Source organism: Conger conger, chromosome 14 (assembly GCF_963514075.1).
Source record: "Conger conger chromosome 14, fConCon1.1, whole genome shotgun sequence".
NCBI lineage: Eukaryota > Metazoa > Chordata > Actinopteri > Anguilliformes > Congridae > Conger > Conger conger.
In genome coordinates, this window is record NC_083773.1 from 37,970,648 (window position 1) to 37,984,077 (window position 13,430).

Sequence of the window (13,430 nt, forward strand, 5' to 3'; positions counted from 1 at the left end):
CTGGTTTCAATATAAACTTGCTCCAAGGCACAAAGTGTGGAGACAGTTATTTAATTATTTAAAATATGCAAACACACCTCAGCTTATTTAAAACAAACTAAACATACACTTGTATATACACTGAGCTGTAAAGTGCTTAATGTGCTTGTGTAAGTGCATGACAAACCTCTTGCATTGAAACATTGGAAAACAACCATGAGCACTGCTTAGAAACAGCAGGGCTATGAGTATTGCTTATAAACAGTACAGCTATGAGCACTGCTTATAAACAGTACAGCTATGAGCATTGTTTATAAACAGTACAGTTAAGAACTTTCTAGGGAGCTTTGCTGTGCTATACATTCCTGGGTCTCTGACTGTTGGGGTCCGCTGTAGCCTCGTTGTACTGCTGAGACCAGGTCTGTGGTTCCTGATCATGCAGCTGCAATTAGAAAGAGACCATCAGACTCACTCACTCTCGCATACAGTGCTGAGAGAAAATATTTGCCCCCTTCCTGATTTCCTTTTTTTTTTTTTTCACATCAATGTGGAGGTATTTCAGCCCACATGCATTTGCAGAACGGCTTAAATTCGGATGAATTAATATGTTTGGTATGCCATGATCAAAGGATCAAGTAAGTTGAAATACAGTATAACAGTCTGGAGGGAAATGGTTACAAGGTTCTGGGACCCCAGCAAACCAGTGAGAGCCATTATCTCCAAATGGAGAACAATTGGAACAGTGGTAAATATTCCCAGGAGTGGCTGGCCTCTAGGCCGTGGAAAGTAGGGGTGCAGAGGGTGCTGCAGCACCCCCTGGAGTATGGTGGAGGACCTGCACGTTCACTAATAAATAAAAATAAACAATAAAAAAAAAGTTAAATTTAATTTGTGTTGGTTATGTTCATATTCTAATGATATTTTGATTTCAGTAAGTGGCTAATAGTGGATTTTGGGTTCCAAATTTCCAATCTGTTTGGAAATTAACTTGACGATTACGTTAGGCCACACACTTCTGTTCGCATATAGGCGCGCAAATTCAGTACAAGAAAAACAAATTGCATTATGGCGGCGCCAAAGCAAAGGAGGATTTTGGATTTCTTTGGCAAGGCATCAAAAAGACCTAAACCAACTGATCGGTCAACATCAACAGCAGGTGTTGTACCTGCAGCAGCCTGTCTGCGAGTTGCAACAGCACACATCATGCTAACGCTGGAGGAGAGGAGGAAGCTAGCCGCGCTAACACATTGGAGCCCGAGCCACTGCAGGTGCCAGAGCCGGTCTGAGCTGTCTATATAGCCTTCCCAGTCCACTGTATGAGTGAATGTTGGCTGTGCGTAAAGGCGCGTGGTTTCACCATGTAAACAAACCATGTATCAGCTGTGGGCTCTCCTGGTGGAGATCTGCACTTTGCAAAGTTTGCTTTGCCTGTGAATACAGTGGTTGATGCTCTTCTCATCAAGATATTTTGTAAATCTTCCATAACAGTGCAGTGCATAGCTGCTGTTGTATTATGTTTGTGTATACTATGCTTGCTATCCGATCATCGCCTGCTTTGCGAGTGTCAGTGGTCGCTGTATCATCAACGTTTATTGTGTAAATCTGGCTTTCCTATGAGCCAGTGCCCTGATACTGCTGCTACTGTTAATAATAAATAACCATGTAAGTGGTCGCTGTATTATCATCAACGGCATACAACGTTCACCCAACAAAAAAAAAAGAGGGGAAAAAAACTTTCAAATATAGTGTCATAACCAAAGCACCCCCCACTTAAAACATGTTCCCACGGGTATGGCTGGCATGCCAAAGTTTTCTCCAAGGGCACAGTGACAACTAATCCAAGAAGTCACACATAATCCCAGAAGAACATCCAAAGACCTGCAGGCCTCTCTACATCAGGGTTCATGACTCTAGAATAAGAACAAATCTGGCCAAAGAAGGGATTCATGACCTACTAACCAAGAGAGTCAGCACCAAAAGCAGTTTCCGGCAGTAGTTTATAGTTAAGACTGGCCGCCTAAACAAAAAATAGCCCCACCTTAACTAACATTGGATTAAAAAATGAAAATCAATGTGAAAAAATAAATGTTAAAAAATCTGACTGCGTCGCAAGGTGACGTCGAACAGCGGAATCTGTTTGTTGAAAATAACATCGCACAGTTTGTCATTCAATCATTGTCAAACGGGACCAACTTGGAGGTGAGAGTGAACTATTAATCTTAACTCTTAAAATTATTAAGCATAGTCTAATATTTTGCTAGTTAGTAAGGTAATTGTTTTATCATGCTACTGCGAAACCATGACTTTTGCACGTCTGTTTCTCAAGATTTATCAGTAGACTAGCGGCTAGTTAGTGTAGGCAAATTCTACTTTTCAAATGAGTGACAAATATCTTTCCCACCTGGCTTACAAACTGCAGCATCTTCATCTTGGAGACCTCCTTCTCCGCCCGCACTCCCCAGCGAAATTCGTGCTCCGGTGGGTCCGTGTGAGGGATGCGCACATACTCCAGGTTCCTGCCAGAAAAAAGTGCCCTCACATTCAGGTTCCTGCTACACATGAACTCTCACATTCCTGTGTGTGAATGGCATTAAGGCCAAGACAATCTTTTGAGTAGATTTCTACAAAATGTGCTACAATCCCAAATCAAAATTGTGCTGGCATAAAAGTACAAAGATGACTGTATGGAGACCGTTACTTTGAGTCACAGACTGTTCCGTTGAGTGACAGACTCCATGTTAATGTGTGGTGTGGTATAAACAGGTTGGCCCATAGTCTGAGGGGAACCTGCTCTGATCACACCAGCAGCCCTGCCAGAGATTCGAACACACGACGCCCTGCTCCCCAGCCCACTGTGCTAACATCCTGAGCCACTCTGGACACAGGGTTACCCTGGGTGTGGAGTTCCACTTCACACCACTGAATGTGAAAGAGTTAAAGCTTAAAGGTACAATAGGTAAGATATTTGTGTTAAAACATTGTTACGAGACCATTGTAACTCTCTTTCTATCATTGAAAAAGGCAAAAAGGCTCACATGTTGACTCAGCCTCTGCCTGTGTTTATAGTCCTTAAATTTGGGTTTCAAAGTGTACATTTGTCTGGCCGAAATTACCTTTAAATAAGATGCAACTTAATCAACCATTAGCGCTGTAACAGGATTAATACTGCCCAATGCCATCATCAGACATTAGCGGACTGCTGCCAATGAAGATTTCACTTTACCAAGTAGGAAGACTCACTTTTGTCTGACAAACTCCTCTGTGATCAGCCTCTTCACATCTCCAAATACTTCATGTTTCCCCCTGTGAGAGACACAGTAATGGACCTTAGACAGTTTAACTGATTTAAAGGAGTGACATGGTGGTTGGTAAATAAATGGTAAATGTCTGGTTTTATATAGCGCCTTTATCAAAAGCGCAGTACAATTGATGCTTCTGGTCTGATGGTAGTTCAGTGCCGTTAGCATTGGCATTAGGCGGCAAGGGTAGTTGTGCATTAGCATAGCACTGTTCACATGGTTAGTGGAACGTTAGCATAGCACTCCGCACAGGGCATTAGCACTGCTCAAACAAGCAGTGGTCAGAGGCAGCCGGTTCTTCACTTACCCGGGCTCTACCCTCAGCTTCTTCAGCGTGTTCCATACCACAGCTACAGAAAGAGAAACGGGATAGTAACACACTGCCCTAATATAGACACACACAGTCAACACACAATCAACTGCATTTGCACTCTGCAGCAAGCTTATGTTTGCCGTACAGTTTCTGACCATGTAAAAAATGGACACGTGGCAGCTGCAGTACTGGGGAATAACTGCGTTTGGAGGGGACGAGCACTCACACTCCTTGACGACTCCGCCCTTCATGAAAATGATGCTCAGAATGACAAAGAGCAGGCCAGTCCTGGGGTTACCGGGGTTACCTGGGTCCCTGCAGACACACACACGCACGCATGAATAGGGCGACCAGCAGCATAGTGGTTAAGGTACATGACTGGGACCTGCAAGGTCGGTGGTTCGATCCCCACGGTCGTTGGGCCCTTGAGCAAGGCCCTTAACCCTGCATTGCTCCAGGAGGATTGTCTCCTGCTTAGTCTAATCAACTGTACGTCGCTCTGGATAACAGCGTCTGCCAAATGCCATTAATGTAATGTAATTAATGTAAAAGGACAGTCCAACAGCTCTCAGCACATAACATTATCACATCTTTATGTGGCACTGGTCAATGAAATGGCCTCATTAAGATAGGTGCGTGAGTAGTGTTTGTATTAAATCAGATGTAAGTCGCCTAAAATGACTTATGTAATGTAAATGTAAATGTAAATGTGTGTCTGTGTGTAATCCAGAAACTCACATGCTGTTTTCATCTGCAGGCACAGGCTCCAGTTTGTTTATGAGGATATACATGTGATTCTTTGTGTCAATCTCCACCAACTTCAGTCCAAACACCTAGGCAAAGGGGAGTTTCTTTAGTTTTTTACTATATCAGACAAGTATCTGTTAGCATTCACTATCTGAGAAATGTATATCTGACATACATTACCATTTCATATCTAGCAAAAACTGTTAGCATTTTATATGTGGCCAGTATCTGTCAGCAATTTATATGAGAAATATCAGTTAGCATTTAAAATGACAAGCAGGTTAGCATTTTATACCTGTCAAATAAGTTACTTCATAACAGATCTGACATGTTAGTTTGTCATAGCTCACAAATATCTGATAGCATTTTGCATTCAACAAATATTTTATTATATAAAACAAACACAAAGAGGCACCTGTTCAAATGTCTGAGTGACCCCCTTAATAACCTCAGGGTAGATGTTCCTATACTCCTTCATCACGTGTTTCACAATATCTACAGTGACAGAGAGAAAACAGGATGTCTAGCTTGGGAACAATTTGAATTGACAATGAAGCTATCCAGTTACTAGGGATACCAAGTACAGACCTGCTCTCTTTATTGGAATTTTCTTCTGGTCCTTAATAAGAATGAACTGCACCACCTCTGCCATCTGAAAAGCAACCATAATATCTCAGTAAAATAGGAATATTGCCACAAAACACATGACTGGGATTATATTTAAGGAAAACCAGGTTACATGGATGACTGGGATTATATTATATAAGGGAAATGATCACAAATGTGTGGGAAAATGGGGCACAACATTATAACAAGTTAGTGAGAGGCACTTATACAGAATCTTATAGATGCACCTGGAAATGCATTCTTTATGCGATACATTTTGGATTCACTGACCAATGCGGGTGGATGTAGCGCTTTTAAACTGACAGCATGTACTAAAGAAGACAAGCGGGAGCTTTGTAAAGACAGGAGGGGGGTACCTTTTGGTCCAACTGGGCTGAAGTGAGGCGCTCCAGGCCCCTCTGGACTTGTGACGAGGTGGGCTGAGTGAAAGAGTAGTCCTCCCCTGAATCATCTCGCGCCTGGGAGCCCTGGGGATCAGGAATTTAGTCAAATAGAAATGTCACACCCAAAGGTAGCCTAATCAGCGTCACATAAGTTCAGTTAATTCTTTTTTCCCCATTTATAATTTGGTAGTTCTGTGAAAAGTCACCAGATGCGTGGGAGGTGCTCCACTCCCACTTTGTGCAAATGTTCTTTATATTCAACAGAGAGCATTAGCTTCATTACATCTATCCCATTAGTGACCCAAAAAGTCGCTTGCGAGTAGAAATTGGGGTTTGTGTCGATTTTGTACTTTTGTGTACTTTCCTGTCTACTTTCAGATTTCACAATACTGTTCAGAAAAAAAGAAAGAAAGGTCACTCGCTCCACTCACGTACGTTCATTTTCACAGAATGACCCATTTCACTATCCAAGCAACCGCTTTTCCTTTTATCAGCCAAACAATTTAAAGTTTAAATATATTGTTATAAAAAAGAAAAATAATAAATGTATTAAGCAGAAGTTATTTCACTTCTTCCATGAATCTGGAAACTTGGTTGCATTTAGCATTTAGGGAGCTACGTTGATTTAAATGGTGAGAAATTTGGTTGTTGCAGCTGAATATATGGTTAATTAGAATGAGTCGCAGAGAATAAAAATCAGTCCGCCAATGCTGGATTCCTTGTTAGCTGCACAATAGTGTTTAATAATATTGCTAAATACGATCAGAAATCTGAGATCACAAAATGACAATTTTGTCGCCTGCGATAACGTCTCTCTGAAAAAGACCACATGCTAAAGCAATAGCAAAGTATTTCGCATGGAACAAAATTAGTCGTAGCAAGCTAACGTTAATGAACGGTAATGTTAGTGCTTTTTGACGCTTACCTTGGAAGCTCTCTTTTGGGAAAGCGGCACGGCTGATGTCCTCCTCCTTTGAGACATCGTGACCCTGGCTTTGCTTTTTGGAGAAACACTGGTAATATATCAACCACCAAAATAAATAATATTAATCACGTTTTAACAAATTTGTGGAATAAAATGGACAGATCCCTGATGCCGGGTTAAAACAAGCCAAATTTCTTCTTCTTCTTCTTCTTCTTCTTCTTCTTCTTCTTCTTCTTCTTCTTCTTCTTCTTCTTCTTCTTCTTCTTCTTCTTCTTCTTCTTCTTCTTCTTCTTATTTTGATTTCCGGCAGACTAGACACGGTCAGTGCATTACTGCCTCCCACCGGTCAAACATTAGACCACAAAAAAATAAAAAATAAAAAAATAAAAACTATATATATGATCTATATCCTCGGATACAGGCCCGTAGCGTTAAGAAAGTCTATAACCTTTCTTGCGATCTGACTCTGGTGTTTTGATTCTCCTAGTATTGTTTTCAATGAGAAAGTCTCAACTCCCAGTTTTGCTGACTCCACAAAACGTTCTCTTCTTTCCTCAGCATAAAGTGGACACTGCAGCATCACATGGAGGACTGTTTCCAATACCCCACACTCTTCACAATGACCATTTATATGCTTGCCTACTAATACCAGTCCACTCCCTATTCCACAATGCCCCAGCCTTAATCTTGTCAGTTTTATTTCATCTGCCCTACTCATCCGCCCGCTACTCCTCACTGTGACTGATAACTGTATATTATACAGATGCCTCCCTCTTCTCTCCTCCTCCCATTCCCTCTGCCACTGGTTGCACATCCCCTCCCTGACCATGCTTTTGCATTCTTCTAATCCAAATGACACCTCAACATCCACTCTTTCCCTTGTCAGACTATCTTTTGCAGCTCTATCTGCTCCCTCCTTGCCCTCAACTCCTACATGAGATGGAACCCATAAAAACCCTACCCTACACCCTCTTCTCTCTAACCTATAGACTCCTAGTATTATTTCCTGGCTAATATTTGGTCTAGCACTAGTTCCTCCTCCCTCCAGAGCTACCAGGGCTGCTGCTGAATCAGAGCACAAAACTGCTTTTCTGGGACTCACTTCCTCCACCCACCGCACAGCCCACAGTAGAGCAATTAATTCAGCTGAATATATTGATATCCCATCTGGCAATCTCCTTCCCTGGTAGATCTGGATTTGAGGAACACACATACCAAACCCTACTCTTCTGCTAACAGGGTCTCTAGATCCATCAGTATACACCTGAATATGAGAGGTCCACTTCTCTTTCAAATGTTCTCCTACTACTAATACTGGATCTCCAGCATCTTCCTTCTTCAATATTTCCAGAAGTCTTAAGTCTATGTTGGGCTCAGGCCATAACCAGCGGGGCACTGCTGGCTAACAAATACGGGTCTCCACTTCTACTCTTTCAACTCCTAAGTTCTCTGCCCACCCCCTTACTGAATTTACAAAACTGCCTTTCTTTATCCTACCATCTCTACCTGCGAATTCCCAATATTCAGTCAACAATGAGTTTGTAGGAAGGGATGTTCCGAATCCTCTCAATTTAATCCAGTAATGTAGCGCTAGTTTGATTCGTCGCAGTCTCAACGGAGCCTCCCCCATTTCCACCAGCAGCGCTGGGATTGGAGTGGTGCGAAATGCCCCGGAACACAACCTCAAGGCTTTTGCCTGTATTACATCCAGTTTCCTCAAAGTTGTTGCAGTTGCAGACCCATAAACCAAACATCCATAATCCAGAACTGACCGTATCATTGCCTGATATATCATCACCATTGTGCATGGTGCATGGTTCTCTATGTGTACTTTCCATGTCAACCTTTCATCAAGCCATATTCCTAGGAATTTAAACTCCCTTACCCTTTCAACTGGGGTATCATATAAAATCAAGTGTTGATTATTTATTTTCCTCTTCCTACCAAAGACCATATACTTTGATTTTGTAACAGAAATTTTAAAGCCCCATTTATCAGCCCAGATTTTAACTTTATCAAGGGCAGCCTGCATTTGTTTAAATAAATATTCCACATTTCGGCCTCGCTTCCATATTGCTCCATCGTCTGCAAATAAAGACTTCCCTACTCCTTCCCCCACCTCACTGAAAATATCATTGATCATAATATTAAAGAGGACTGGACTAATTACACTCCCTTGAGGCGTCCCATTGTCAATTTCAACACTCTCAGATAGCACCCCTCCCACTTTCACTTGCATAGTACGGAATCTCAGAAAATTCTGAATCCAATTTAGGATCCTCCCACGTACACCTGCATCATACAGTTTAATCATAAGCCCTTCTTTCCATAATGAATCATATGCCTTTTCGATATCTAGAAATACACTAACCACTGCCTCCTTATTCATAAGGGCTTTCTTCACTTCCATATCCAACATTAAAACTGAGTCCATAGTTGATCGTCCTACTCTAAACCCACTCTGATATGGAGAAAAATATCCTTTCTTTTCTAGCATATGCACAAGCCTGTCAGTTACCATTCTTTCCATTATCTTGCATATCACAGCCGTAAGTGCAATAGGACGATACGATCCAGGACTAGCAGCTGCTTTCCCTGGTTTCAATATCGGAACCACTACAGCATGTTTCCATTCAGCCGGAAGTTCTCCAAGTTCCCACACCTTACTGAGCATTGATAACATATCCTCTAGTGTCCTCTCCTCCATATGTTTAAAAAGCTCATATCCTAATCCATCCCTTCCTGGAGTAGTATTCCTTCCTGATCTAATTGCTTGCTTCATTTCATCCATAGTAAATAATACATTCACTACAGCGCTGTTCTCCTCATTTACTTTTAGCTTGTGCTTTTCTCGCATGGTCATCTGATTCCTTCTTAATAAGCTTTCCTCCCCAATGTTACTTGAACTGTGCACTTCTTGAAATGTTTTAGCACACAAGTTTGCTTTCTCACCATTACTTACTGCTTCCCTACCTTCCTCCATTAGGACAGGCATGGACACCTTTCTATATATTCCTGCCATACGATGTACTACCCTCCAGACTTGCGTGATAGAGGTTTCTGGCCCTATTGTTCCACAGAAGTTCCTCCAGCTTTCTCTTTTAGCAGACTTTATGGCTTTCCTTGCTTCTGCCCTCAACCTCTTATATTCTACTACACATGCTTCAACTGGAGTCCTCCTCAGTTTTCTATAGACCTTATTTCAGGCCCGCACTGCCTCATCACATGCTTCGTTCCACCAAGGCACTATTTTCTTCCTCTTAGGTCTTTCCTTCTCTGGAATTGACATGTCAGCTGCCCTTCTTACTGCACAGCAAAATGATCTATTCCACTCATCCAAGCTACCCTCACTATTGACCTCTCCCATAAATATTGAACACTGTTCTCTGAACTTCTCCCAATTAGCCTTAGAGAAATCCATCCTGCTTGGCATGTCTACCAACTCCTTTCTCAAATCTCTACCAAACCGACTTAGAATAGGAATATGATCACTACCCAACAAATCCCACTCTCCATTTCTTGCCAAATCAGCTGACACAAAAGTTAAGTCAATGCATGACACAATATCCCTACCTAACTGGAACCTAGTCGACCTACCATCATTCAAAACTACCAAACAGTGCTTATCCAAGAACTCCTCTATAATTATACCATTACTATCCAGGGACTCACTACCCCACAGTGGATTGTGTGCATTAAAATCCCCAACCCATACAACTGGAAGCCGAACCTGATCCATTATCTCATCTAATTCTTTCATACTCAGCTGACGACAAGGATTATACAAATTAATTAAAGACATCCTTCCCCCTAAATACCATATCTCCAGCACCACACATTCAAGAGCCACCTGTATATCAACCCGTCTATATTGAACCCCTTCTCTCACAAACACTGCACAACCCCCTCCTACTTTTTCCTTTCGATCCTTACGCAAACACTCATACCCTGGAATAACAAAATCCAAACAAGGTTTTAACCATGTCTCTTGTATACAAATCTCTTCATCTCTTGACCATTCGCTACTTCAGGTTTTTCATTAACTTCCGGTATAAACTACTGGTGAATCTTCGTCTGTTTACTATCAAAATAAAAGTATGAAAAATAAAACTTATGAGCGATCAAATGAGCTGCTTGGCAATTGACAGTATAGCAATGCATGCTCATACCGTACTGTACAATATGCTGTACAATACTGTATGGGGCGACATTGCCTCAGGCGGTAAAGGCAGTCATCTGGCAGTCGGAGGGTTGCCAGTTCGATCCCGCCCTGGGTGTGTCAAAGTGTCCTTGAGCAAGACACCTAGACACCAATTGTACAGCGCTATATAAATTCCAACAATTTACAATTTATATTAAAAATATGAGTCTATAGATTAAATGTATACCCCTTTTGTATTTCTCTTGAATAATTCAGGGTAGAAGATTCCACCTCTGACACTCCTGGTCCCTCTGCTCCTTCTTCTTCTACTGCTCCTGTTCCTGCTATGACTGCTGTTCCTGTGACTAGGCCAAGGAAGGCAGGGTCTCATTCACCAGGTCTTGCTGCTATAAGTAAGCCTGTCTGAGGAAGGATGGCACAGCATCTGGACCTGGAGCCTCTTCAGTTCACCTTCTGCCCCCGGTGGACTCCAGGGGCCAAACTGGACCTTCAGCAGGAGTGTAGCCCCTTCAAACTGTTTCAGCTGTTCTTCAGAGATGTCATCCAGCCTGCAAAATGCAGCACACAAGCGTAGTCAAAGGCTGAAGACACCACAGACTGATGTGGATGCTAAAGACATGCTGAAATTTCTGTCCATCATCCTGTACCTGGATCTTGTGAAGCTCTCTACCCCAATATACACTCAGTGAGCACTTTATTAGCCTTTTATTAGACTTATTGGTCGTCTGCTGCTAACGTCTTGGTGCCAGATACCACAGGACACCTTCAAAGGTCTTGTGGAGTCCATGCCTCGATGGGTCAGAGCTGTTTTGGGACCTGCACAATATTGGGCAGGTGGTTTTATTGTTGTGGCTAGTGTATATCTAACCAATTTCTTTGGAAATATATGGAATTTACCTGACGTAATGGGTAGAAACATGTTTTCTATGAGCCAGAAGACTGTATCAGTAAAAAAGTGATTATCTCTTGATTTCATGTAATGCCATTTTGGATAGATGTGGAGATTCTAAAGGATGCCAGGATTCACTGTTTACAAATTACCTTGTAGTACCTCAATAGTTTTACATATGTTTCTCAAATTGAAATTTTTTGTTCATTTACAGTCCATAATTCATATAAAGAAAATAATAAACACAGCAATATTCCTAAACTGTCCGTCACCTGAATATGACACATTATACCTTGTTGGAAAGGGTAGGAAAACCTGTACAAGAAGATCACCATGTTTTAAATGAGTTCCGTTGTGAAATGACCTAGCAATGCATTTACGGAACAAGTTGTTCAAGATGGCATTTGCTTCAGTATAGTCCCGGCAAAAGCATATTTCTCGAAAATGGCTGAACGGATTACAACATTAGTCAGAAAACAGTCGTGACTTAGCCAGCCTGGTAAGCTGTTCACATGGCTTGGTGGCACCTGCTGTTTTATTGCCCTGCTTTGCAAATAAGAGGCAGATAAGGATCTAAAGTGCTGTTATCGCTAGATGAGGGTCTTTTTAACAATCAGACATTGCCATCTTGTGGGTTTATTCCATTGTAGTTTTTATTATCTTAGAAATATGAACGCAACAATAATTTGGTATGTCAACGACAAATATACTAAAAGGGGGTAGCATGGATGGGGTTATATCTGGGCTGGGCCACTCAATGACAGTCAGAGACTTCAGTGATTTCTTGGCTGTATGCTTTGGGTCACTGTCATGCTGAAAGGTGAACCGTTGTCCCAGTCTGATGCACTCTGGAGCATGTCTTCTTCAAGGACCTCTGTGTATTTGGCTGCATTCATCCTTCCCTCAATTCTGACCAGTCTCCCTGTCCCTGAGAAGCACCCCCATAGCATGATGCGGCCACCACCATGCTTCACCGTAGGAATGGTATGAGGCAGGTGACGAGCAGTGCCTGGTGTTCGCCAGACATAGTGCTTGGAGTTCTGCCCAAAGAGTTCCATATTTTATTCTCATCTTTTTTCCTCATGCTCCGAGTCATACAACTTTTACTCAAGAGTGGCTGGCACCTAGCCGCTCTACCATTAAGGCCCAAATTATGGAGTGCTGCTGACTTCCGAAGCTGTTTAGAGTGACCGTTGGTTTCTTGGCCACCTCCCTGACCCAGTTACTCAGTTTGGCCGGACAGCTAACTCAAGGAAGATACCTGGTGGTTCCAAACTTCTTCCATTTCACAATTATTGAGGCCACTGTGCACCTGGTAACACTCAAAGCTTCAGAAATGGTTTTATACTCTTGCCCTGATCTATGCATTACCACAATTTTATTATGGTCTACAGAGATTTACTGGGAGTTCATGGCTTGGTTTTTGTTCTGACATGCGGTGTGAATTGTGGGACCATATATACACAGGTGTATGTCTTCCTAACCTATGTCCAATTGATTCAATTTGCCACAGATGGACTTTCAATCATGTACTAGACACATCTCAAGGATAATTAAAGCAAACAGGATGCACCTGACCACAATTTGGAGTGCCACAGTAAAGGGTCTGAATACTTATGTAAATGAAAAGTTCAGTTTTAGATTTTTAATACATTTGCTAAAATGTGTAACTTCACTTTGTTATTTTGGGTTATTTGAGTGTAGATTGATAGGAGTGTAAAAACAGAATTCCCTCCCACACTATCCCACTGTGTGCCACTATATACAGTACTGAGCAAAAGTTTTAGGCAGGTGTGAAAAATGCTGTAAAGTAAGAATGCTTTCCAAAATATTAATTTTAATAGTTTCTTTCTATCAATTAACAAAATGCAAAGTGAGTGAACAGAAGAAAAATCTAAATCAAATCAATATTGGTGTGAATACCCTTTGCCTTCAAACCAGCATAAATTCTTCTAGGTACACTTGCACAAAGTCAGGGATTTTGTAGGCATATAGTCAGGTGTGTGATTAACCAATTATACCAAACAGGAACTAATGATCATCAATTTAATATGTAGGATGAAACACAATCATTAACTGAAATACAGAGAACAGCTGTATAGGAGG

General features: G+C 41.7%; 1 protein-coding gene and 1 non-coding gene across 2 annotated transcripts; both read right to left on the bottom strand.

Annotated features, from left to right (window-relative positions):
- Window positions 1-35: 35 nt before the first annotated feature.
- Window positions 36-6,531, bottom strand: LOC133109652 (non-structural maintenance of chromosomes element 3 homolog). Its single transcript, XM_061219102.1, has 10 exons — window positions 6,274-6,531; window positions 5,322-5,432; window positions 4,927-4,990; window positions 4,754-4,833; window positions 4,330-4,424; window positions 3,818-3,906; window positions 3,586-3,628; window positions 3,220-3,282; window positions 2,381-2,495; window positions 36-421 (listed from the first exon to the last, which is right to left on the bottom strand). Exons 1-10 carry the CDS (start codon window positions 6,328-6,330, stop codon window positions 335-337), a joined length of 804 nt encoding a protein of 267 aa, XP_061075086.1. The 5' UTR covers window positions 6,331-6,531; the 3' UTR covers window positions 36-334.
- On the bottom strand, window positions 2,694-2,784 carry LOC133110811 (small nucleolar RNA SNORA11). The gene has a single exon (XR_009704943.1). It is a non-coding gene; the product is annotated as a small nucleolar RNA SNORA11 (small nucleolar RNA).
- Window positions 6,532-13,430: the final 6,899 nt, after the last annotated feature.